Raw genomic sequence first — 27169 nt, 5'->3', positions numbered from 1 at the left:
GTTTGTTTTTTGTTTTCTTCAAAACAGGCTTTCCCTGCATAGCCTTGGCTGTCCTGGAGCTTACTCTGGACTAAGTTGGCCTTGAACTCACAGAGATCTGCCTTCCTCTGACCCCCGAGTGCTGGAATTAAAGGCGTGGACCACCACTGCCTGGCTCTTGGGGAACTTCTAAAGAAAATAGTTGTAGTTGTTGAGAGGGTAGATGTATGCACTCTCTACATACGTTACTCAGAGGCTGGATCATTATGGCTTTCCTCCTGATATATCTTACTCTGTCATTACTGCTCATCTGAGCTGGGCCACCTTATATTTTAGCAGATTTTAGGGGTGCTCTGCAGATTGCCCCTTTCCTACTCTGTTCTTCACAGGGATTGAGGGAATCCAATTGCATGTCATACCTAAAGGCTACAGAATCAGACAACGAAAATTAACAAAATTTGAAAATATCTACCTACGATTATTACTGTTGTGTTTTACAAGTTTCTTTTGTTTGAGTAAAGTCACAGTCCTGACTTAGATAAGTCATCTTGTCTTTCATAGTTGCATACTTTGTAGTTGGGTGTTATTACTCACTTCTCACAATAGTCCTATGGGGTAGATACATTAGTAATTATCTTCATTTCTTCTGAACAAGGTACTGAGAAAGTAAAAAACCTGAATTTCAGTCAGTTAATATTCTAAATCCTATATTCTTTCTGCTCTGCCACATAGTTGTAAAGTTTAAGATTTTTTTTTTGTCTTAGGTTTTTTAATATGGCTTTTGTTTGTTTCAGACATAATGTGTCTTACTGACTAAATGTTACTTCTTTTTAAGACCTGAAAACCATCTCCTTTATGGTAACCGAGCTCTCTGTTTTCTTCGTATGGGACAGTTTAGGTAAGTCGGTTAAAGTGACCTAATTACTGAAATACTATGCCCAGTACCTATTTTAGGGAAACATTTATCTGTCTTGCAGGTGTGCAAGACAACCCCTTTGTCTTTGTCTGAAATAGTTAAGTGGGTAAAGGAAGAGGTTTCATGTAGCAGAGTGCAAGCATTTGTCACACATGATTTTAAGTACTTGACATGTATTCTCAGTCTCACAGCACCCTTAGGTACGTTATGTCATTCTCCACATTTTACTCATGGACAGTGCCTACAGCTAGTGAGTGGTGATGCTGAGGTCCAGAAACAGACCTGCTGATAACTTCTACATCCTTGTACTTCTATGATCTATTCCGTCCTTTTGCTCTATCTAACCTACATAGAATATTTTTACTGTTTGTTTGTCTTGTTATATAAAATTAAGTAAATATTCTCATAAGTGAAAGAATGCATAGAAATTTAATGGTATTAATGGAATAGAACCATAGTTAATAGAGTTCCTTATATTGAATTTGAAATTTGCTCTTATTTATGAGTTGAGAAAGACTGAAAAAAAGGTACTCTACTGTGATTAGATTGTCCTTCATTTAAAAAATTTTAGTATATGACTTATAAGTGTTATTATTAAACAGTATATATTGTTGTATTCAATCATGCCCTGTCTTATTGTAAGCGGGTGGGTCCAAAAATACATCCATACAGAGGAAAATATTCAAAACTCATTGAACTAGGAAACCAAGTTAGAGCCTGGGACCCTCAGAACAAGGCTGCGTGGCCAAGGTCGTACATAGATTTTAGTTATAATTCACTTTTGCCTTTGACTTTCTGTTACCTAAAATAAAAAAGGAAAACTTGAAAAGTCATGAAATTTTCATTATTCATAAACATTTATAGCAGTTGTTTGGTTGAAAGTGGTTTCCTCATGCTTAACCTAGAAATTATTACGTGGATCACTAGTAATGTTAACTAAGTGATAGAGAAAAATTCCAGAAACAATAGGAAAAACTCTGAAAAATACAGTTTGGAGTTTCACAAATAAGTTTTTTTATGAAGTCATGAAAACTGAGAAATCCTATGCCAGTTGTTATTTTAGTAAAAACACTTCCCCGGGAATGTGGGAGAGTGGGAGTGGGGGAAGGTGTAGTATCTTCCAAGTATGTAGCGTTTAAAAAAGTAACATTTATTGTGTTTCTCTTTTATTATAAACAGAACACATTCTCATGGTAGAAAATTTGGAAAATACAAGAGTTTAAAAAGAAGAAAATAAGTATCACCAGTAACCCAACCACCTTGGAGAATACCGCTGTATTAACGTTATGCAGCTTTTAGATGGCTTAAGCCGTGGATAATCCGAGGCTATCTAGACTAGAGGAATGGATGGGCTTGACACAGTCTTCCACCAATACTACTGTTCTCAACTGGTTCTGACAAGAAATGAGCTGCAAATGTCTAGGTTATTGTTTCTGGCTAGGTCCAGAGTTAACAGATAATCTGTACTGTTTGAAGGTGAATTTGTATGCTTCAAGATCAGATAAATAGGTTTATGACTTGGCTAGCCTCTTGTGAAAATTGAGGCAGAGGGTCATCTACTTTGCAGCTCTGAGAGCTGAGAGGCAAAGCAGGGTGGTTCCGTTCTTACGAGTATTTGAAAGATAGACACACGAGGAAGATCTTCCTAAAGCCCCGCAGCAACAGGAGGTGAAAGTAGAATCCCAACCTCTAGACAGTGTGAGGTGAAGGCTGAGAGAGAGCAGGGACCTGTCCGTGCACCCTGTTGACGGTCTAGCTTGTAATTGAACACATCTGGATTCACACAGGCAGGTCGGTGTACTTGAGGGTCACTGGTTTCTATCAGGCAGTCACCAACATGGATCTGATGCTCCTTTAACATAGAGAACTATGCTACACTGGTTTTGCTGATGCCTCTTAACTTCTCACACATTGCTTATCTGATTTTGCTCAATAATGTAGAGGTGAGGTTTTCAGGGTCTGTACCTCCTGAGTAGATGATGATACATAGGAATGTGCTTCCACTGGTGGAGCTGTGCCTGGACACAGGAGTACTCTTGCTCTGGGAAGAACTGCTTTAGCTGGATTACCGAGGTTGAGATGTTGTGAAATTCTCACATCAAGTGGATTCCTTCCAGACCTGTCATGGGAATCTGGCCAAGCAGCTGCAGGGACAGCTGGAGATAAAGGCTCCACCCAGTGACCCTGGGAGACAGCGTAGTCCCTAGTTCTCAAGGCCAGACTTCCTATTTGTTGTTAAAAAGCAGACGTCAAAGTATAAAAGAACTGAAATGGAAAAAGATCAAGGCTTGAATGAATGCTAAAATGCATAAGTGATTCTGAAATACTTTAATCCTAAAATATTAGAAAATGAAAACATTCAGTTTTAAAAATAACTTTGGCAAGATTACTCTGAAAAGGTAAAAATATGTACATTGACTCTTGACAGGCTCTGTCCTGAGTACTTTATGCATATTTATTCCTAAAAACCTTCACAACCATGGGGGTAGTTGCTGCTGTCTCTTTCAGATGAGAAAATGGATACAGTGAGGCCCATCAGAGTGCCCAGGATGCTTAGATGGGTGTGGTGCAGACAGAACTTGCACCCGGTCTCCCTGGATGTGGTCTCGACATCAGTCACCTTGGGAAGGTGACAATAGAGTACAACGGGAATGTGAACATCGGAAAATCTCTAAAACAAATGATCCAAATAGTCACACATTTATGAGGACCTGCCTATCCTTACGTAACATGCAGATTAAAAACTACAAGTTTCTCTTTCATACCCATCAGATTGGCAAAAACTTAAAACCTTCGTAATATCAAGTATTTGAGAGGATGTGGAACAAAGGCAACTTTGATACTCGGCTGGAGAAAGTGTTAATTGGTACAGTCACTGTGGAGAGCGGTCTGACAAGGTGAAGATGTGCACACTCTGCAGTCCACCTCTAGAGTCATCCCTTCCCAGCTGTCAGATGTGTGCCCAAGAAGACATGTGCAAGCCTTCACGTAGCATTGTTTGTGCGAGTAGACGTGGAAACAACGGAAATGCCCATCAGGAGGGGCATGGATAAATGGATTGTGGTATATTCATACAAAGACATTTTAAAAAGCACTTAAAAGGAGTGCAATGTTGAGTGTCAAGCAAGTTGCAGAATGATTTGTACAGTGTGATGCCATTTGTATACTGTTTAAAGACATGCAAAATAATGTGCATATTCATATTAATATGAAGCATGAATTTCAAGTGTTTTTAAAATGTGTGGGCATGTATACCAAATGAGTGGCTATCTCTGGGGAGAGAAGGGGAAAAGGGTTTGGACATGGGAGAGGTGGTGTAGTGGGGGTCAGCTGCAACAAACCTGCAAAAGGAGCTGGAGTGAATATGGCAAAGTGTGTATTTCTTGCTAAGTTGGTACATGAGTGTTCTTCATGGTAATGTTATGGTCTCTGAATTGTGTATACTTGAAATCCTTGATAAAAAAGTAAAACGAGTATAATGTAATGTACATAGAAGGAAAAAAAATACAGCAGTGAAACATCAAGGTCAAAATGAGATGATTTGGAAGGAGAGAGACACCGTGATGTTACGGTTAGTGGTCCAAGGAAGAAGGCCAGAGATGAAGGGGTGTGAGCTGGGAAGCAGATGCTTCACCCTGAAGTGATGAAGGAATCTGTGGTGGTTATAATGTTGAAATAAACAGATTGTCACTCAGAGAGAGACCTTTGAGAGGACACAGGTGAGGCCAAGAGCCAGTATAAGCCCTCTGGGCTGGATGTTGTACGTGGGAAGTAAAGAGCTGGGGGATTGCACCATTACTTTTCTTCAGGCTGCTGCTGCTGCTTTTCCCTTGGAATCCTTGAAGCTTAGGAGTGTGTTCCACAAATCCCAGGACTCCGGGATTGCATGAGATTTTACTTTATTCTGATCTTCTAGAAGCATGCTTTACAAAATGCAGTTTGTAGCCATAGGACGTTATTAGAGTGATGGTTGTGATTGATTCAGTTTCATATGTAGGAAAAGGACTCAGACACGTCTAATTTCGGTGGCTACAAAAGCTTATGTAATGTACGCAAGTAGATTTTGCCTGCGCTGTCTCACTCATTTTGTGGAATTCCTATTTGGGAAATTTGAATCCTTTGTGGGGGGTATAATGAACATTGCTAAAGGGAAATGTAATTGGAAATGGGGGACATGTACCCTGGAATATTCTCATCTGCTCAGAAATCCTTAACCTTTTTATATTTCTTTACCTATCTTGCAATTATTACTTCCCATCAGACCCCAACTGTGATTTGTATAGCAGAGAAACTAAGTCCTGTTGATTTGTTTTCTGAATTTCTGAGATCAGAGATACAGCAATTTAACCATGCTTCTGTGAGAATTACCCCCCTCCCTTGAGTAAGTGAGACGGAGAGAATGCACTTTTGTGAGGGGTCCACAGGTTTAGTTTTAGTGTGTGCTGTTTGCATTTTTCCTGGTGTTTCTCTTAATCACATGGTCTGGTTTTGTTTAGAAGCACTGAATTTGCTCTTGACAAAAACATAGTTGCCAGTTGTTTGGGGGGGCGGTGTCCTCCTTTTTAAGAAGATGTAATTTTATTTTATATGTACAAGTGTTTTACTGTGCATATGTGTATGTATGCACCATATGCACATAGTGCCCATGGAGGCCAGAAGAGCGAGTCAGATCTCCTGGAATTGGAGTTAAAGACAGTTGTGAACTGCCCTGTGGGTTCTGGGAACTGAAACCAGGTCCTCTGCAAGAGCAGTCAGTGCTCTTAACCGCTGAGTCATCTCTCTAGCCCCGTTACCACCCCCCACCCCGTTTTTAAAAAGAAGAAATAGGTGCACATGATAAAATTTTGCACTGAAAAGGTTTCACTGACAGCTCTTGTGTACTCATTCATTACCTGTTCTCTTCGGATCCTGTTTCCATCATACCTCGTGTCTGTAGACGTGCTCATGTCCACTTTATATATCCTGGTACAGGCAATTTGAGATGATTCAGTGAGACATACCTTTTAAAAATCACGAGTGGGAAACATACACTGCACATGCTGTTGTATAATTTGCTTTTTAAAGATTTATTTATTTTTATGAATGAGTGCCTTGTCTGCATGTACAACTTCATGTCAGAAGAGGGCATCAGATCCTGTTCTAGATGGTTGTGAACCACCATGTGGTTGCGGAGAATTGAACTCAGCACCTCTGGAAGAGCAGCCAGTGCTCTTAACCTCTGAGCCATCTCTCTAACCCTAACTTTCTTTTTTAAAAATGTTAAGTCTTAGAACTTGTATCAGTGTGTATCAAGATCTTGTTCTTGTTTGTAGGCAACATTTAATTGGGTAGATACTCAAGTGATCCATCAGGTTGTATTAATATATGGTTGAATAGACTATTGGATTAGTTTATAGATTATTTATAATTACAAATCATTAGAATGTAGATTATTTTCACTTAAGTTAAATAAATACAGGTTTTTAATGACTCCTTTTACTTATATTCAGTGTTCAGGTGCTAATATCTCTGTAGGATAAATTCTTGATAAGCTTTTGCTCTGTTAGATGAAGGAGCATGAAGAGGTTTAAACTTAGGAACTTTGATTTAAAACATTTTAATTCTGTTGGTGGTTGTTAGTCACTATGTATTAGTCACACAGTATCTGAGTGAATTATGTTTCATACTTTAATAGTAACATTAAGCTACTTGGGGATTAGTTCATTGTTTCTTTTTTAATCTAGTAGGACCTTGAAAGTAATGATAGATAATACAAGGGGAAGGGTCCTTGAAAACCAACAAAGTGCTTGTATACTTCACTGTATGCATACATGCTGTGGTTTGAGGAGGTCAATAAATAGCGTCTCCTTTGCCCTGTCCAGAATCAGTTAAGAGATGGGCGTGGAATGTATGCTAATGATGACCAAATACCACCTTCCTTACAGTTGTAGACATTGGGACTGGGGGCCTTAAGTCTGATTGTTAAATGGTTTATTACTGATTCACTCACAGTCACATACAGAACTAAGAAACCAGAGCCTGTGAACTTTAAACCTAGAAGAAAAGGTCATCTGACGTTCTATCTGTGCTGGAGAGATGGCTCAGCATTAAGACCACTGGCTGTTTCTTCAGAGGATCTGGGTTCAATTCTTAGCACCCACATGGCAGCTCACAACTGTCTGTAACTCCAGTTCCAGGGGATCTGACATCTTCACATCAATGCACATAAAATAAATTAAATAAATTATTAAAAAAGATCCCAGAGTAATAAAAAGAAAAAAGCAATATTATATGTGAAGCATTAGATTGGGGTTTGTCTGGGAAAGTAAACACGCTTTATGGTAACTGTAATAAGTCGGAGCACTTGGACTGGAACAGTCCTAGGTAGTTAATAGCAGTCGACATCTCTGTCTTCCCACTCTCACAGACTCCTGCTCACTTGGCTGCAGTGGTCTGGAGAGCAGCCCTGTAACCTACTCTGTTCACTTGGCTCCAGTTGTAAGATGTGGCCACGTGCTAGAAAATCTACTAGTTTAACTTCAGTTCATGCATCACCAAATGGGTTATTATACTATATGCTGCTCAAACAACTGATATATGTTATGGTACCACTGTGTTAACACCACTCAACCCTGATTCAACAAGTCATACCAATGTTCTAGTTATGGCTGATGCCAGAAATGGGCAGAATAGACAGAGTCCTGCATTCTAGCCAGTGAGCCCGTAGTGTGGAGCCTCAAGTTGGAAGTGGTGTGCTGTATTCATGGAACTGATAGTGTGCCACATGCCCGCAGTTACAGAAGGGAGAGTAGGTGGTTAGGGTCTAGACTTGGCAGGTTACGCAGTAGGGCTGTTGGCCATTAAGCAGGGTGGTAAGATGCCAAAGAATTTCAATGAGTTGAGGCTGTTACCCATAGTTAGTACCTTTACAGGCTTACTCTGGTTACAGGCAATTACTTTGAAGGAGCTGCAGGAAGGCTGAGGCTGGGGAGGCTGCTGGAGGACTCCAGGCTGGAGAAGGTAGTGAGAACAGACATGGAAAAGTGGAAAGAGTCATGATACTCAAGAGGCGAGGTTGACAGGAATGGCTTCGTGCTGGGACTTGAGGGAGGAGACTGTGGTTTGTGTCCGTAGCAGATCTTTGGATTCTGGGCCCACTCACTGGCAGTGGGGGGTCATTGGAAGAGGAGTAAATTTGTTGGAGGTAGAATCTGACTTTATATGTAAAATCATATACATATAAAAAATCGTGTTTGTGTATGTACACATACATTTATAAATATAAAATACACTGAATACACACGTATACTGAGTGAAAATGCCTGGGAAGCATCCAAATTGGAATATTGATAGAGGTGAATTATGTGGGTCTGGAACTAAAAAGAGTAGATGACATGTATAGGGTAGATGACCAAGAAGCTTGAAGTTGGAGATGTAGTTGATATTGCTAAGGAAAGTAGGTTTCACCCTTGCCTGCATATTGGAATCATTGAAACTTTGAACCCAGACATTCTAGTTTAAGTAATCTCGGGTAAGCTTGCAGAAAGGGCTTTTTGAAGCTTCCCCAGTAATATTAGTATGTGAGCAAGACTGAGACAACCTTGAAGTCCTTTAGGAGAGCACAAGCTAAGATAAAAGAGGAACCAAGTGGAACCTCAAAAATATCGATTAGAGAAGGGCGAAACCTGGCCTGGAGACTCCTTACAAATATCCAGAAAGGCAAGAAATAGTTGTGTGCGAAGAAGTGAGAACATTGACTGCCAGGATGTGTGAGAGTATTTGGATTTAGCAATATGGACCATATTCTGTAACCAGAAGAGCTGTCAGTGGAGCCTTTGAGCAGAAGGTGGTTGGTGTGAGCTGAGAACTAAGGACGCAATAGGTGTAGACAACATCTAAAAATGTTTAGGGGAAGAGACTTGGTGCCTTAAGGCTGTTTTCGGTAGGTAACAGATTGAACTGGCTTAAGTGGTAAAGAAATGTAATTCCCAGGTTCCAGAAGAAGGTGGCTCTAAGGTGTGTGTGATGGCTCAGCACTGTCATCTCAGACCCAGATTTTCAGCCTGAATGACTTGGTCAGAAAGCTGCCACGCCATCCCTGTGGTGGCAGGGTGACTCCTGTGACTTTGCAGCTGTCAGGCCCGCTATTCATTCTCCAGCAGAAGAAAAAGCCAGGTTTGTTGTGAACTTTTCAAAAGGATCTTAGAACACATCCGAGGGAATACGTTTATCACAAGGGAATAGACTGAATTCTCGGAAGTCAGACAATTTGAAACAACACCCAGATCTCAACAGTACCCAGGCATCCCTTGTTCTTACTTCCAATCGCTGTCCACCTCTCTTCCCAGAATATTTTCCTAGACTTACATTAGGTAGTTCTATGCAGTGTAAATGGGGTCATGTATGTGCTCTTCTGTGTTTGGCTCTCATCACTGTTTTGGGGGTCCATGTTGTTGCATGTACTTGTAAAGTATTCGCCTAGTGCATGAATATACCATGGTTTATCCATTGTATGATTGATGGGCATTTTGGTAAGTTTCTAGTCTTTGCCTGTTAGTGCTACCAGTTTCTGCTGAGTGTGCAATCAAAGACAGAGGGCATGCTTATATTCAGCTATAGTTCATAGCTTTCCTGTGATGGTATCATTTCAGTCTACTGCAGAGTATAAGAGTTTCAGTCCACGTCCTCGCCAGCACTTAATTTGTGTCTTCCATTAGACATGGTGGGTGTGGAGTGGTATAAGCCTAGTGTTAGGCTGCATTTCTGTAAGTTGGTTAAGGATACTTGAGTATTTTTTCATATGCTAATTGCCTATTTGGGTGTCCTCTTTTGTGAAGTGCCTTGTTTGTCGTTTGTTATCCCCTCCCCCCACCTCCCAGTTGAATGCCTGTCTTTTGTTTGTTTGTTTGTTTGTTTTTCGAGACAGGGTTTCTCTGAGTAGCTTTGGAGCCTGTCCTGGATCTCGCTCTGTAGACCAGGCTGGCCTCGAACTCACAGAGATCTGCCTGCCTCTGCCTCTCGTGCTGGGATTAAAGGCGTGCGCGACCACCGCCTGGCTGAATGCCTGTCTTTGTGGCGCTTGTTTTGTGGTCTGGATGTGAGTCACTGAGACACAGTATTGCAAGTGTCCCCACTCTCAGTGGCTTACCCTCCAGTACTTGCTGGTTGTTTTCTTTCCTCCGAAAGCTGTTAATTCTAGGGATGGTGGAATGGTTCAGTGAGTGGCATTTGCCACCAAGCTGCAAAACCTTGAGTTTGGTCCCAGGTTGCACATGGTAACTGACTCCTATAAGTTGTCCTCTGACCTCCACACTCAGCCTCCCTTCTGCAACACACACACACAGAAGCTGTTAATTTTAGTATAATGCAATTTATTAGTTTCTTCCTTTATGGTAAGCACTTTTTGTGTTGTGTTTGTAATCTTTGCTCTAAAGCCACCAGAGTGTTCTATGTTTCTTCTAAAAGTTTGACTTTTTTTTGTTTTTTAAAAAGATGATTAACATTGCTATTTAGATTCACAGCCTCCTGAGCTTGGTTTTGCTGTTGAGCGTGAGGGAGCGTTTGACATTTGTGTGAATGTCTAAGTGGTTTAGCACCATTTATTAAAAGTATTTACCCCATGCACTGTGCTCTCACTTGTCATATGTCAGTTTGTGTAGAGTCTCCTGCCCATTCCTCCATCCTTTTCTGTTGATCTAATTGTCTCTCTTTAGGAGGTTTTGTTATTTTGTTTTTTCTTCTTTAATATTTTAGTATATACCTTTAGTAGGAATTAATGTTTGATGGTATACTACCTCATTTTGTTTTTTTTTTTTTTAATTTTTGAAGTATGGTGAATTGATGTGTGTGACTATGAGATGATGAACTAGTGAATTCATACCAGACATTTAAACTAGGGAAATGAAAACAGAGTGAGTTGGACACTAAGAAGGAGTGTGTGAGCTTATAGGAAAGAGTAGGATGTCTGAACTGGTGCTTTATGCGTTTGGGCATTTTTGAAAAGTGCCGAGTTCCTACGTGGATGTGGTGAGGACCTGTGAAACAAGCTGTTGGGGGTGTCCTTGAAGACACAGATACCAGGAGACAGACTAAAGTGTGGGTCTTTTAGTGCCTGACAGTTTCTAATTTAGTATGTACCTCAACAGAGCAGCCAGATCAGTCACCATCCCCCTCTATAGATGAAAGAGTGGGTTCAGAGCCAGTGACCTCCTGCAGGCTCCAGGAGAAGCCGTGGTCTAATTACACAGCTGTTCTCAGCCTGTGGGTCACTGACCCCTTTGTGGGGTGACTTGTTACATAACTCTCATATAGAATATATAATGACCCTTTCACTGGGGTCACTTAAGACCATCAGAAAACACAGATATTTACATTCCATTTATAACAGTAGCAAAATTACAGTTATAAAGTAGCAATGAAAGTAATTTTATGGTTGGGGGTCACCACAGTATGAGGGGTTGCAGTATTAGGAAGTTTGAGAAACAACTGTTCTAGAGTCTATGCTCTGTTCAGTGTAGCTTAACTATCATGTTGTGGGAAAGGCTTGGGAGCTACCTTGTTGAGAATCAGAAGTTTTGTGAAAAGACAAAAATAGTATAGAAAATCATGTGAGTAATGAGTCTAGCGTAGATGTTGGAGAGACACCTAAGGAACGCTCTAGAAATACTAAACCTAATCCTTGGTAGTTGTGATGGGATCAGATAACTCCTCCCCTTTGTTTTATTTTCCTGCAGTTTTCTAACTTTACTACAGGGGACGTTTATTATATGGATTAAAATTTTTTGACTAGATTATATTCATGGAAAAATAACAACATAAAAATGGGTACATGCTTTATAGTACTTTTACAGTAAAAGAATGGAATGTTTAAATATTTCGTTTCTTGTTTTTCTTTTTAGAAATGCACTTAGTGATGGAAAGAGGGCCATTGTTTTGAAGAACACCTGGCCAAAGGTAGGCTTCTTCTGTACTGTACAGTGAGCACGCCCTTGAACCTTACCCTTGTGTGAAAACCGGTCTGTGGGATAGCATCTTTGTACATAAAAATGCTAGGTGATGTTCCAGAGAGCTCAGGGACAGAAAATGGGTTCATGAGTTCACTGTACGTTCAGGGCTTGGCTGTGAGAGGCGGTGAGCAGTAAAGCAATCCATCCCTGCAAGTCCAAAGTCCTTGCCTTAGTGGAAGAGAAGGGAGTGATGGGTTGGAGGGGAGAGAAGGAGGGAATCAGAGGGAGAATGAATGAGAGACTCCTTTTTGCCTCAGGATTAGAAAGGCATTCCAAAGCTCCTCCCAAGTTTTAATTCTGCTTTTATTTAGGCACAACAGTGTACAAGTATTCCCTCTCACCCCCAGCACCAAGTTTTCTTGAGTAATGTAGTGCACAAAATCAACAGCAGAAAACTTCGTTATACACAAGTTTGTCAAGACATGAATGTGCTAAGTGGCTAGGGTGAGATCACTTGTTACATAGCTCTCATATATAATTGATAGGACTTAGATACTGAATATGCAGAGTACTCTTAAAGGAAGTAAGAAACCTGAAAAGAGGTGGACCATGAAAATGAATAAGTTTTCATAGAAAACTTATCCCGAATGGCAAATAGAAATGAGAAACCTGCCGGGCGGTGGTGGCACACGCCTTTAATCCCAGCACTTGGGAGGCAGAGCCAGGCGGATGACTGTGAGTTTAAGGCCAGCCTGGGCTACAGAGTGAGTTCTAGGAAAGGTGCAAAGCTACACAGAGAAACCCTGTCTCAAAAAAGCCCAAAAAAAAAAAAAAGAGAGAGAGAGAGAAACCAAGGACTGGAGAGATATCTGTGGTTAGGAGAGCTTGCTACTCTAGCAAAGGCCGGAATTCACTTTCCTACACCCAAGTCAGGTGGCTCACAACTGCCTATAACTCCAGCTCCACAGGATCTCATCCCTTCTTCTGGCCTCCCAGGCACCCCACACATATGCACACACAAACACATACATATAAAAACATTAAAAATATAAGTAAATCTTTTTAAAAATGAGGAACTTGGCTCTGTTTCTAATAAAGTTATAAGGGATAAAGATAGAGAAGAACCCAAATGAAACAGAGGACCTAAGGAACATAGACCCACATAGCCACCAGCAAGTAAGGTGATGTGATGGTGCTTACGTGAGACTGAGGGTCCTGAGTGATGTACTCATTGGGTAGTAATGACAGGAATTCAGTTAACTGGTAGGAATGTGGCTTGCTTACAACTAACTTGGGAAGAGGTAGGATGTCCACAGCCCACGATTACTGTATTCTGTGTGCACTTGATCCTGTGTGTGTGTTCCCTAATGGTTACCTGATTTCATGTGCGTGCACCCTAGACATTTTTTGCATATCTACACATGGTAAAATGTACAAAATCATTGAAGCATTTTTATTTTTTTCAGTTCTGATTTTATACTGATTAATTGATTGGTTGATTGTGGTAGTGATGATTGAACCTACAGACTCAAATACTGACAGTAACCCTCCCACTGAGCTCTGTCCCCACTCAGCTTTCTTTTTCCCTTCTTGCGACAATAGTTTCATTACCTTGCCCTGGCTGTCCTTGAACTCACTGGTCCAGGCCTTGAACTTGTCACCTTCCCACCTTTCTCCTGAGTAGCAGAGATTATTGGTCTCTGCCAGAAGGTCTGTCTTACAGCATTGTTCTGGCCTAATTGTCTAGTGGTAAAGTAGTAGATGAATGTCGTATTTTCACTTGATCCAAGTTGTTACTTTGGTTCTTCTGATGTGTTCACATCTTGAACACCCTTCCTCTCCCTCCTCAGTCTAGCTACTCTTTCTCTGAGTCACTCTCTTGACCTTTTGGCCTCCTCCCTTTCCCTCAAATGGGCAGGACTCATCCCTTGTTTATTCTCTCTATCTTGAATGCTTTCTTCAGCATTGACCAGCTATTTTATTGCTGGTCGTTCTTCACTTCATGTCCCTTAGTCAGCTGTTTCCTGGTCACGGCCCCCTAGGTATTTCCTAGTCTCTTCTTTGCTTCCTTTCTCCCCTTTTTATCATGTAGCTTTTTTTTTTTTTTTTTTTTTTTTTACAACATACCATGTGTCTAGTTAAGTACCATTCTAAGGCAAAGGTTCTGTGATTTACTCTGGAATCCAAACACTCTTGACACACTGGAGTTCAGTTGTAGGGCAGCAGTGACAGATTAGACACCAACAAAGGAACCTCCAGAACACAGTGCCATGTAGTCATAGCTGACGGGAGTGACATGAGCAGGCGCTTGAGTGCTGTTGCTGGTTTAGTGAATAAATCATCAAGTACTAAATTGTGTTGGAGACAGGTTGGCTGACTTACCAACATTTATGGATTTTGAAAACAGTATTAAATGAAAAGAGTCAGTAAAAGCAAGCATTCCATAGGTTAGGAGACTACTTACTCTGGATGGTCTTTGCTTCTGGGTAGGAGAGGAAAAGGAAGTTAGCAAGTTACCACGGAGATTAGTCATGTCTGTGGTTTTACTGAAGAGAATCTGAAACATAAGTAACTGTTAAAGCATAGTTCTCTGTGTTCTGTTTGTCTTTATAATTTATTTTAATGAGGTTTCAGGGCAGCTGAGGTGGACCATCAGGTAAAGCGCTTGCCATGCAGTCCTGGTGACTGACTCCTGAAAGTTGTCCGCTGGTTTCCACGTGTGCACTTTGGCATGTATGCATATGTGTACACACACAGGCACGTGAGCACACACACCTCATAGTACGTGTTCCAGATAAGACATTGTTTGGGGCTAGATTCAGTGCTAGCTGGTGCTTGTGTAGAGGGTGCTCAGCATCTTGATGTTTTCATAGTGAGTCAGTCTTTTGCTTGAAGTAGAATCTTTGTTGACCACTGAAACTTGCATTTGATGAGTATTTAATACTTGTAAAATAAGTGATAGAATTCTTAGTAATAAAACCCAGATCATATTAGTTTTCCAAAGATCTTTTGTAAATTTTTTATGAGTATTAAAACTTCCTTTTTTAAAAAAAAACTTTTCTTAATGCTCCCTTATCTATGAAGTCCCAAGGAAGATCTTCTGGAATTCTCTCTCTAGACTCCTGCTGTTCTGTTCTTCCTGTCGCTTGCACCCTGTCTCCCAGATTCTTCCTCCTGAGCTGAGGTGGAGGGACTCCGTTGAGGAAGTTGGAGCAGTCTGAGGCTTGCATATTCCTCCTCTCTCTTGGATCATTCTGTTCCGTTGCCCACAGTCAGTGTTACTGTTTTTGTTTTTGTAAGCCACGATTTCTTTTTGTCTCCATTATTATTATGTTATTCCATCTTAGCTGAAAGTATAGAGTCTAGGCTCCTTGATTTTACAGACTTTTGCCATGCAGTGAGAGCCTTCAAACCAACAGCTGTTGTCCGGGGAAGAAGAACTCCCCTCAGTTACCGATGTAGTTAATCTGAGGTGCACCCTAAGGTGGTCGTGGTTGGGTTAGTGCATGCCTACCTGTAGATCAATCACGGCTTCCTGGATCACTCACGCTTCCACTCAGCTGTATTGCCAGGGTAGGATACTAGAATTGATGGTTCTGCCAGACAGAAGAATTAGAAGTGATGGCTTCTAGTGGAAGGGATGGAGGTAGGCCAGCATTGGGGGGCTTCTTCCTAATGTCATAGATAACCAGAGTTTCAAAGGCAGGGCAGAACTTTGGTACTTGGTTTCAAAAAAGAGATAATTTTAATTTAATCTTAATCCAGACAACCTCAGCAGAAAGATCTGAGAAAATCCTCGTCAGTCATTAGGAATTGCACTGAATGTTATAGAGTACAGGAAAAGGACCCAATAGAGGGTGAGAATAGGGGGGTGGCAGGGGAATGAAGAGAAATACTCACTGAGAGTTTATGGCCTGTCGTTTCTCATGCTAAGCTGTGTTTCCCTCTTTCAAGGCACTTATCCACACTCTGAAGTTGATCAGTGTCTAGAGGTAGGATTTTGACCTTGTAGTGTATCTGAGGGATCTCAGCTGTCAGGAAATAGAGCACTCACCGTTAGGGACAAGCTATGTTTAATGAGGCACCGTATGAGTCAGTATCTTTGACCTAAGACTAGACAGTGTGCTAAACTTCTGTAGAACTCACAGACAGGCCCCAAAGACACAGCACAGAATCTGCACACACACACACACACACACACACACACACACACACACACACACACCGCTGACTTCTATTAATGAAAACTTAGTTTTTTAAAGGAACACTTTTTTTTTTTTTGGATTGTGTTTTCTTTTGAATTCTTGTTAAAAAGAATGTTCTCTGTAAGATAAATTATAAATAAGGAGTTCTGGACCAGTATGATGAGTCAGGTTCTGTGCTTTGTTTGTGTGACATGCTGCAGGTTCCAGCCTCATTGGCTGCTAATCATCCTCTGGTAGATTTGTTCCTAAAATGGGAGTTTGATGTGTGGGTAGCTCAGAGAGGGCATTAGTTCCGTTAGCTTTCTAGAGTCAAAAGCTAATGTTTAGAGCGAGAAAGGGTTTTTTAATTTTGTAACAACTAAAGTCCTTAACACTGGAATTAAGAGTAAATAAAACCAGTACCTTTCAGACTTCTCTTGCGTCTGGAAACTGTATTTAGAGGTAAAACACAAGCTGACCAGAGGGAGAAGCGGTCCTGAGAGGTCGCCGGCCGCAGTTCTCACTTGTCTCTGTGCCCTTGGAAGTGTCGGCAAGATGGCGTAGGTGCAAGTGGGTCCCTCCAGTTCCAGGAACCTTTGACTTCAAAGCACAGGGGTGTCATGACTTAGAGACTGACTGCATTCGAATGGTTTGAAAAATTAAGTTGTTTACCTAAAACTAATGACTTTATACCTTATTTAGTTAGCTAAATAATTATTTTGTTCCTTAATAGTAAACTATATCAAAAGTTAAATTATTTTCTGGGGGTTCAAAAACTTTAAAATACTGGTTTTTAGGTTAATTATTAAAATTACTTGCTTATTTATAACTTTTTACTTAACTCATTAGCCACTTTATTTTCTGGGATTTTAGTATTTTAATTTATTTTTCATTGATAGGCCTAAAGTAATCCATTTCAACCAGAAAAGATTTTCCTTATCTATCTTCTCTAACCTAAGCGTATTTTTTGAGAAAAAATTAAATTTATCTTTTTGGAACAGGGTCATTACCGTTACTGTGATGCTCTTTCTATGCTGGGGGAGTATGACTGGGCCCTGCAAGCAAACGTAAAGGCTCAGAGACTCTGTAAAAATGACCCTGAGGGAATCAAGGATCTAATTCAGCAGCATGTAAAGTTACAAAAACAAATAGAAGACCTGCAAGGTATTTCACCTAAGATTCTTTTGGTTACAGTCGAATTCCCTTTAAAACTTTTGAAAATGGATTTCTTGGATTAATGGAGGACCGTACCAATTCTCACTGGTTTGTACTTCTGTTATGCTGTCTTGGTGAAGTCTCTTGAGTACTGTCTCTGTGTAGAATTATGATAGTGTTGTGTTCAGCTAGGTGATTGAAAGTGATTTCTTTATTTGAAACACAATAATTGAGTTTTTATTTGTTTTGTAGAAAAATACCCCTTCCTGCACTTTCTGATAACTTTTTAAATTTGTTTTTTTTTTTTTTATTAATTTCCTAAGAAAAGGCTCTTTAGTATTGTTTGATGTTTTTGCACCAGCTTTGCAACTAATTATATAGCATGTTGAACATCTGTCATTATCTGTCTATCAATCATCTATCACCTATCTATTATCTATCTGTATCTATCATCTATCCACCCATCCATCCATCCATCCATCTCAGAAATCAGCTTTGCAGATTAGGAATTTTGAGCTCTCACTCACAGTTATTCATTTCTGTCCTTGTTTTCTTCCCTCACTCATTTTTCTTTCTCTGATACTTAAAATTCCTATGTTTACTTCCAGCATATAGATCTTTCTTCTCTTTTTTTTTTCCTTTGGGTTTTTAGTGTCTGTATAGTCGAGCTGAGCAGTTCTGTTTGTCCAGTGTAATGTGATTCTCAGATTGTGAGCTCCTTGCAGACAGGTACTACCTGGTTCACATTTGTGTGTGGCTGGCATCTTATTAGTGATCATATATAATGGGCTATCTGACAAGATCGTGAACTTTGTTGGCACGTTGAAGCATCTAGAATTGTAAAGTGCTAAGATTTATCTTTCAGCTTTCAAACTTTTAATGTTTTCAGCTGTCAGCTTAAAAGAATTATTGAAGTATTTTTAAAGTCTGTGCTGCTAGTCCATTGATTACTGTGTGTGGTTGGCTTTTATAGGTCGGACATCAAGTAAGAATCCAATTAAAGCTTTTTATGAAAGCAGGTGAGTTAATATCAGGTTAGTGGCTGCTACTTGGAAAGGCTTTTGCCATGAATTTAAGAATCACTGCCAATTTAAGAGCTAATAGCAACTTTTATATGTGGTGCTGGGAATCAAACCCAGGGCCTTACACATTCTAGGCAGGTGCTCTACCACTTAGCTATATACTCATTCCCATAGTGGCAACTTTTTTTTTTTTTTTTTTTTTGGTTTTTCGAGACAGGGTTTCTCTGTGTAGCTTTGTGCCTTTCCTGGGACTCACTTGGGAGTCCAGGCTGGCCTCGAACTCACAGAGATCCGCCTGGCTCTGCCTCCCGAGTGCTGGGATTAAAGGCGTGCGCCACCACCGCCCAGCTATAGTGGCAACTTTTAATTAAGGATGAAAGAGAGGCTTGTTTTGTATGTTTGAGGGGTGTGTGTGTGTGCAGGCAATTGTATTCCTGTCTTAAAACAGGTGACTTGGGAGTTCATTATTCAGCTATTTTTCCGGACCTTTTGAATATATGTAGCCTACCTGTGGGAAAGAATAAAATGAGATTTTAACATTGCCTGGCTTGAATGGGGACCAGTGTAGCCACGTGGGTCCTGGCCAAGGAGCACTGGGATGGAGTGTGTGCCTGTCACTTCCCAGTGTCTTTCGAAGGCTGAAGACAGACGGACTGTGGTTATAGGTAAAGACAGTAGCCAGAGGTCTACATTTTGTCATTGGCAGTTTAAATAGATTGGGGAAGGGAAGGAATTTGATCAAAATATACTGTATGAAAATTTAAAAATACTAAGAAATGTAATAAAAATTAAAGTAGATGAAGCTTTTTCTAAGGCTTGTTTAGATACATTGGATGTCAAAGCTATTAAAACAGGAAGGTTTAGTTACCTTGCTAATAGAACCAGATCCAGTCTTAGTTATATTGAACCAGGCTTAGTTATATTGGCCCAATTTCAGATTGAAAGTACTATTGATGTATAAAGCCCGTCTTAGCAGTGGAGATCTTTCCACAATGTGATACTTGGCTTTCGAGAAACAAGGGCTGTGATGCTGCAGCTTGTTAACCACTTCAGATGTGCGTCAGCTTAGGAATGACATGATGGTTCGATGTTATTTATCACCCCCAGGGCTTACATACCTAGAAATTCATCAGCACCTGCTTTTAGAACATCACTTAACTTTGTGGAAACAGACAGAGGTTTCAGAAAAACTAAGTACAGAATGGCAGATGGTGGCAATCACAATCTACAGGTAAGCTTAGCTAAAATCTCCGATTATTTCAGGTATGAACGGCCTCACTTTTCACAGTGATGCTTTGCTAGTAGATGCTTTGGTGCCCTTTTCTCTATTACTACCAAGAAAACGATTGGCTCACATCAGGCAACCTGGCCATCTCATCCAGCTGCATAAAGATAATGTTCAACTCTCACATGATTTACCTTGAAACCGTAGTTGTGTGTCTTAAAGATATTTTGCCAACACTGTTTGGCCCCTTAGTTTGCCTGTGTGTGTGTTCTCCGTGTCTGTCTCTTGGGGATGAATGACAGTCGAGTCTAGTAGCCGAGTCTTCACTGCTCGCTCTTCACAGTGACAGGTTTCTTCTGTTCTTTCCTTTCTCTTGTGTGCACTGTATTTGGTTACTGGTGTTCTGCCGACCCACCACCCAGTGGTTGCTCGGGTTCACTTTGGTTACCCTTGGCAGCCATGATCCCAGCCTTTAACTCAGTGCTGTGTTCAGCAAATGTTGTCGTCTAAGGTTTTTTTTCTGACACCACAGGCCTCTAGCCTGACTCTATCATCAGATGTCTTGGAGTATACTAAAAGCTGAATTCATATTTACATTTTGCTTCCAGATTTGAAGAAGGGAATGGGGGGGGGGCGGGTATTGGTTGAATGATAGACAGAGAAGGGAATTTTCCAAATCCCATATAGTCATTTTGTGGATAATACAGAAAATATTTCATTCCGTTAGAAGGAAAAGCGAACAGGCATTGTTCAACAGTTTATATATCAGGCATCACACTAAGCATCAGAAAGAAGATTGTTATTCAAGAATTTGTCATTTATCTTGATTTCTTATTTTTAGTCATCATGATGTTTGCTTGTTTATACATTTAGGCTTCATAACCAGCTCTGTATTTTAGGTGCTTGAGTGAATCCTATTATATTCTAGTTTAAATTCTGTTTCTTAGTGATTGCTGACACTTTGGCTATATTGCTTTTAAAATCTCACTAGTGTTATTTTCACGGGCAGGTGGCAGATGAGGCTTTGAAGGGCGATGATTGTGACTGTCATCCTGAATTTCTGCCACCTCCAAGTGAGTAGTCTCTGACTCGTTGTTGCCACCCAAACCTCTGTGCTTGAAAGGTCGTGCGAGCCTCACTTGGCTGTGTTCTTGTTCCCTACGTGATAAGACTTCAGTAGCTTTAATTCTGAAGTAGTAATCTGCTCTCAGTCACCTTTTGTCTCCGTAGTGAAGTACCTGACACAGGTTAGCTATGTAGTAAGACAAGTCTGTTTGGGCTCAAGATTCTGAAGGGTGGTCATAAAGCATGCTGCCTATGTGGGCTCAGTTCTGCTGAGGGCTGCTGATGGCAATGACCAGAGTGTGTATACAAGCAAACTGCTCGTGTCTCAGACCAGGAAGCAGTGAGAGCAGGGGCAAGGCTGAAGCCCCATAACATCTCTAGGAGGGGACCCACTGTGACAGAAAGGCCTTTCCTTGGGTCCCACTACCATAAAGCCTTCACAGCATTCCCATCCTGCCACCCTGGGAACTGGAAACTAACTGTGGCAGTTTGTTTCAAGAAAGCATTGAGGGGCCTGGAGAGAAGATTCAGCAGTTAAGAGTTCTTGATGCTCTTGTAGAGGACTCAGATCTGGTTCATGACACCCATTGGTAGCTTCAGTTCCAGGGGCTCAGACACCTTTTCTGACCTTGGTCAGGTACTAGGTACTCAGGTGATGCACGTACATCCATGCAGGCGAAGCACTCATATGCATGAAATAAATCTTTATAAAAGAAAAGACAACATTGAGGTCTAGGAAGATGGCTCAGTTGGTATACAGGGTTCACTAGAGAAGCAGAATGGAGTTGGGTGAATATATGCCAACGGGATTTATTATTACATTGAGTTACATGATGTGGTCTGGATATTCCAGTGTCTGTCTTCACGCTGGAGAGGCTAAGAACACAGGAACCTTCAGTCCTCAAGACTGGAGGCCTCAGCAGTCCCAGTCTGCAGCTGGAGGCCTGAAGATTCCTGGAAGCCACTGGTCTTCGGTGGACCTTGGATTGCTGAAGACGCTGCGTCTAATGTTAGTGAACAGTTACTAGTATTAGCAGCAGCAGTGGTAACAGCAGGGTAGATGACGTTGCCAGGGTGACAGGAAGGAACGTGAAGGCAAGCACATCTCCCTAGACTGCTTTTTTCTGACTGCCTTTGGAAGGTGCTGCCACAGTTAGGGTGGGTCTTCTCACTGATAAGAATATCTTTTACAAGTACACCTAATAACTCTGTCTAGTTGCTGACTCCAGATCCACCAGTCAGGTGACAGTCAAGATTATCTGTCACAGTTGGTAAGGAGATTGTCGAACTAGCATAAGGACCTGAGTGTGATCCCCAGCACCCAAGAGCCAGGAGTAGTGGCACATGCCTGTAATACTACACCGAGAGGCAGAGACAGGATGTCTTCAGATCACTGACTAGCCAGTTTAACTGAATATAAGGTCCAGGTTCAGTGAGAGACCTTGTCTCAGAAAACGATGGAGCATGGTCGAGGAGGACACCCAGAATTCACTGCTGGCCTCAGTCAATTCTGGAACGTGAACACACCTACAAATGAAAAGATATCACTGGACATTTCAAATTAATTCTGGCTTTTCATATTTTTAATAAGTTTAATTTTGTAAATCCAATAAAAGTAATATAAAGATAAAGCACATTGCTCTTCCTTGTCTCCCCTTAATTTCCTTTAGGCCATTGTTTCTCACTATTGAGAGTTTTTACTATTATCTCCTCTAACAACAGGAATCCTTTGTAAGTATTTTTCCCTTAATTGGCCTCCCTCATAAAATTTAACACCACAGGAATTACTTTTGATTTTTGAGACAGGGTCTTAGTCTGAAGCCAAGATTGGCCTCACCCTTTCACACTCTAGGATTATGGGAGTGAGACCCCACGTCAGGCTTGCATCTGTATTTATTTATTTATTTTTTTAAATTGATTTTCAAGACAGGGTTTCTTTATAGCCCAAGCTGCCCTAGAACTCTCTATATAGACCAGGCCGGCCTTGAACTCAGAGATAGCCTGCCTCTGCCTCCTAGTGCTGGGATTAAAGGTGTGAGCCACCACCACCCAGCTTAGATCTGACTTTTATATATAAAAAGTACTGTTTGTTGTTCTTCTATCAGAACATCTGATTTTGACTCTGTGTAGGGGTGATTTTACCCTGTTGAGAAAAGAGGTTTTTTCCATTTGGAATACTGCAACAACAATTCCACAAACTCGGTAGTTTATTTCTGTAGGCTGAGCAATCCACTGTCCTGTACCTAGCAGATTCAGATTCTAATGAAGCTCTTGTCCTGGTTCATAGATGGCTGTGTTCTTGTTGTGTGCTCACCTGGTGGAAGGCTGAGGCGTCTGTCCAGGGACTCCTAAGACCACTGGGGTGAAGCCATTCGTGATCTGAGCACTCCCTTGAAGGTTCTACATTCTACCATTTAAGTTTTCAACACTTGACTTGCACAGAGCAGGGCATTCAGGCCATACCTGTGCTTAGTTTAGTTGTGTGCGTTAATTATGTATGCTTGTCTGTGGATGAGATGTGAATGTGCACGCATCACGTATTTCTGGATCTCCTTCTGTATTGTATTTTGAGGAAAAGCTTCCTAAGGTGGGTTTGTATCCATCTCTGCTTTTTACACCCGAGTCTAAGGAAATACAGATTCTCTTGATGGTTGAAGGTTATTTCACACCAGTTACTTACCTCATGCTTTGGTTTGAGTGTCCCTTCCTTTCAGGGTCGTAGAGATGGGACTCTTGGCCTTGTAGTAGTGACACCACGTCATCCTCTTCTCTTTTCCCTGTTGGTTGGTTTTTCTTTTCAGTGGTTTGGCTTCTGTCAGCCATTTCTGTCTTTCCTGCCTGCAGTTCCATCTTCTCTCGGCTCCATTTCCATGTACCTAGTCACTTAGTGCTGGGGAGTTTCCATGTGGTTAACATGCTAAACTTCAGAGTGTTGGGAATTCAGACAATGGTCTTACCCAATGGAACCAGCAGCATGTGAAATAGCTATAAGGATAATGCTTTAAAAGCTTTTAAAAAGTTGTTATTGGATAGCACATGTAAATAATTTAAATCTTGTCCATCCATCAGCATTTATATTCAGGCAAAGAATTTGAGGTCCCAGAGTTAGTTTCGTAGCTTTGTCCGTGCCCGCACAGCAGAAGTCAAGTTCCCAGTACCCTTGTGGTAGTTCCTAACCATTGGTAACTCCAGTTTTAGGAGCTGCAATTCCTCTTGCTGACTGCCGCTGGCACCAGGCACACGTGCTGCACACACATGCGGGCAGAGCACTCCTACACATCAAATAAAAACAAACAATTCTGAGCATTAAAAAAAAATCAAACCAGAACTCTGCTTTTCCAGAAGCTTTTGTATTTGAGGACATCAAGGCTCTGTTCTCTTTATCTGACATGCCTGTCACTATCTCCCCGGCCTTCTATCACATACACCCTGTCCCTCTTGCCGTACTCACTCCCTAACACAGCTTTGAGGATGTCACTCTCCTGACTTGCAAAGAGGCATAACTTCCTTCTCCTGCCAACGGAATCAAGACTGGGCATACAGAGCTGGGGGTCTGCAGGGAAGGTCTGTAACTTGCCCCTATACCTGCCTTTGTAGTGGACTTTGGCCCTTCCACCCTCGGGAGTTCTTTGGATAACGTATTTACCTAGTATTTCTGAAATGAAGGCCAATCTTGGGTTGAGTAGTTTTTCCATATTTTGCTTGTTCTTTGAAACCAAACAGCTTTTCCAAAATACTCTGGCTAAAGTGATTATTCTCCCTTCTGTGAATTAGAGAGAAGTTACTGACTATGGAATTAATATATATATCAGCAATTTAGTGTCTTTTTTTTCTTTTGGTAATGGTTTGTTGCTAAAATGACTTGTGTTCCTTCCGGTCTATCTTAAACTGCCTGAGAGCAGGAACTGTTGCCTATGTCTCTGTCTGCCTAGACCCAGACAATGGCTGTCTAATTCTGATGGATTCTCATAGTCACACACCATCACCACTTGTCTTGAGTTAGTGAAGTTGCATTCACAGACACTGTTGCTTCTTTGACTTTCTTATTCAAGTTTACATTTTTGTTGTAGTTTTATTTTTTGTTGGTTTTCTGCAATCCAGTTAACATGCACTTTATTTTTACTCCTAGTCTTGGAGGTTCTGTGTACAGGTTTCAGGAACAAATACTTTTATGTTCACAGGTCAGCCTCCAAAACATAAAGGAAAACACAAATCACGAAACAATGAATCACAAAAGCCCAGGTTTGTTTCTTCTCTAATTTTATAGGGATTTTAATGGCGACCACATTGGTTATAATTCGGAGCGGAATCAGCATGTTGATAATATTTCTGTTCAGTAACTTGGGTCATTATCTGTTTACTCAATATTTGAAGTGAGTGTCAGTTAATATACTTTTTTCTTTATGTAAATAAAACTGCTTTATTTTTGACAATGTTTTACAATACATGCTTTTTTTCTCCTTCAGTTATAATGCACAAGTGACTTTACCAGATTTGAAAAACATTTTGGAGAAACAGTTTTCAAAATCTTCTAGAGCTGCACACCAGGTAATAGAGAAGGCTTTTTCTGTAGAAAGAGCAGATTGTTTCCCAAAGATTTAATAATAATGCTAACTTCAAATATTTCTTAAGTATTTAATAAGATTTAATTGCTTGCAGTTTCATTTTGCCTACTGTAAAATCATTAGAGCCCACTTTTCTTTTGAATGATTTAACGTGAGTCAGATAAATGTGATATATAAACAAAGTAAACTTCATATAGAAATTCTGTTATATAGTGATGAAAATGACATATTAACATAGCTGAGAATATTTTCCTAAATATGTGGGTTAGTTAAAAATTCGGTTATTTTAGATCTACATAACAAATCTTATAAATGACTGAAACAAATTTCTAATTGTTAGAACTTTCATCTAACAGATTTTAGTTATGTGTTAACTGATTTTTACTAAGTATACAAAACATGGAGGACTTGAAGCAGACAAAAGCTTTTGAAGATACAAAAAATTACTTAGACATACACTATAGTCACTGAGAGCCCAGTTTGCTCTTTCAACATGCTTGTGTTAGAGCCTATGATAAGAAATTGGGTCTGTGGTAAGAAGGTTCAGCCTGTTCATTGGGCTTGTCCAGTCCAGAGAATCCAAATTGGGAGTGTATTGAGGGAATAATTCCAACAAAACTGTCTTGCTCTATTGATCTGTTTTGTTTTTTTGTTTTTTGTTTTTTTTTGGTTTTTCGAGACAGGGTTTCTCTGTGTAGCTTTGCGCCTTTTCTTGGAACTCACTTGGTAGCCCAGGCTAGCCTCGAACTCACAGAGATCCGCCTGGCTCTGCCTCCCGAGTGCTGGGATTAAAGGCATTCGCCACCACCGCCCGGCTGATCTGTTTTCTTAAGTAACAAAGCAATTAATATTGGATCAATTCCTACAAAGCAGATAATGGATATTTTTGGGAGAACATCATATTTCATACTGTTAAGTTCAGACCTTAAAAGTAAATACAGTTTTACATTGTATCTTAAATACTCTAACAAACACCAAGTTTATACAAAAAGCCCTTCTTTTCCTTGTGTAATTTGAGAGGAGATTCTCTTAAGTATTGGGTGGAAATCACCAGGAAGCTTCCGTCATGTGTCATCAAGGCTTTGTAAGATTGCACACTGAAAACTTGTCTTTTCTGTCCGGCTGACTGGTTTATTGGCTTACTGTGATCTCACCCCTCCACTCTATGGAACTTATACCCATTGCCATGCAATTAAAATATAATTTTAAGCTGGGCAGTGGTGGCGCATGCCTTTAATCCCAGCACTCGGGAGGCAGAGGCAAGTGGATCTTTGTGAGTTCGAGGCCAGCCTGGTCTACAGAGCGAGATACAGGAAAAGGCACAAAGCTACACAAGAGAAACCCTGTCTCAAAAAAAAAAAAAAAAAAAAAAAAACAACAACAACAACAAAAAAACTGAGTGTGATCAGTACATAGATTGCTTGTTCTAAAGTGTCCCAATTGTTTTAGTCTCAGCTACAAAACTCACCTGTGGAAGAGGTGGCCTGGTCTTAGTATGTTGTTAAAACTTCAAAATACTGTGCTGGGTCTGGAAAGTTAAACAGGATCTGCTAAAAGGAGCCACCCTTTCTTGTCATGGACAGTGACAACGTGGCCGGTGAAGGTGATGACACAGCACCTTTGAAAGTATATTGCCGAGAAGGGATTTCATGATAACGGGGCAGTTTAGGTATTTGCTATCGTTTATTAAACATTACTGGTCATAGCAGTGGGATAGCTCAGTGGATAGAGAAATGACTCCTGCAAGTTTTCCTGTGACTTCCATGTGGGTGTACTGACAGGTGCACTCACCCACACAAAATAAATAATCGTCATTAATTTTTTGAAAATTTTTCTTATTACAGATCAACTTACTGTCTTAAACTTTAAACTAACAAGGTACAGATTTGGACTGCTGATTTTTTTTTTTTGTTGTTGTTGTTGTTTTTATCCAGGATTTTGCTAACATCATGAAAATGTTAAGAAGCTTAATTCAGGATGGGTACACAGCCTTGTTAGAACAGCGTTGCCGCAGTGCGGCACAGGCCTTCACAGAGTTACTGAATGGTTTGGATCCTCAGAAGATAAGGGTAAGTGTGATGGACTGCAGCTTTGTAAGCTTCAGTGATGCACCTCAGATAGGTTTAGAAGAGG

At 40.7% G+C, this 27169-nt stretch overlaps 1 protein-coding gene across 4 annotated transcripts in view; it reads left to right on the top strand.

Annotated features, from left to right (window-relative positions):
* Ttc3 (tetratricopeptide repeat domain 3) overlaps positions 1 to 27169 on the top strand; it is an 88607-nt gene that overhangs the window by 22426 nt on the left and 39012 nt on the right. For 3 of the 4 annotated variants that reach the window (XM_059277157.1, XM_059277158.1, XM_059277156.1), the window contains exons 9-17: positions 815 to 877; positions 11773 to 11827; positions 17006 to 17168; positions 18133 to 18178; positions 19289 to 19412; positions 20416 to 20479; positions 24653 to 24713; positions 24938 to 25019; positions 26971 to 27105. In XM_059277157.1, the coding sequence (XP_059133140.1) occupies positions 815 to 877; positions 11773 to 11827; positions 17006 to 17168; positions 18133 to 18178; positions 19289 to 19412; positions 20416 to 20479; positions 24653 to 24713; positions 24938 to 25019; positions 26971 to 27105 (793 nt within the window). The remainder of the gene's footprint in view (positions 1 to 814; positions 878 to 11772; positions 11828 to 17005; positions 17169 to 18132; positions 18179 to 19288; positions 19413 to 20415; positions 20480 to 24652; positions 24714 to 24937; positions 25020 to 26970; positions 27106 to 27169) is intronic. The other variant, XM_059277159.1, reaches the window with a different exon arrangement.

The sequence above is a fragment of the Peromyscus eremicus genome, chromosome 12, assembly GCF_949786415.1.
Source record: "Peromyscus eremicus chromosome 12, PerEre_H2_v1, whole genome shotgun sequence".
In the NCBI taxonomy this organism is placed as follows: Eukaryota; Metazoa; Chordata; class Mammalia; order Rodentia; family Cricetidae; genus Peromyscus; species Peromyscus eremicus.
The sequence above is the reverse complement of the archived record's forward strand: the minus strand, read 5'-3'. Positions and strand labels throughout refer to the sequence as shown.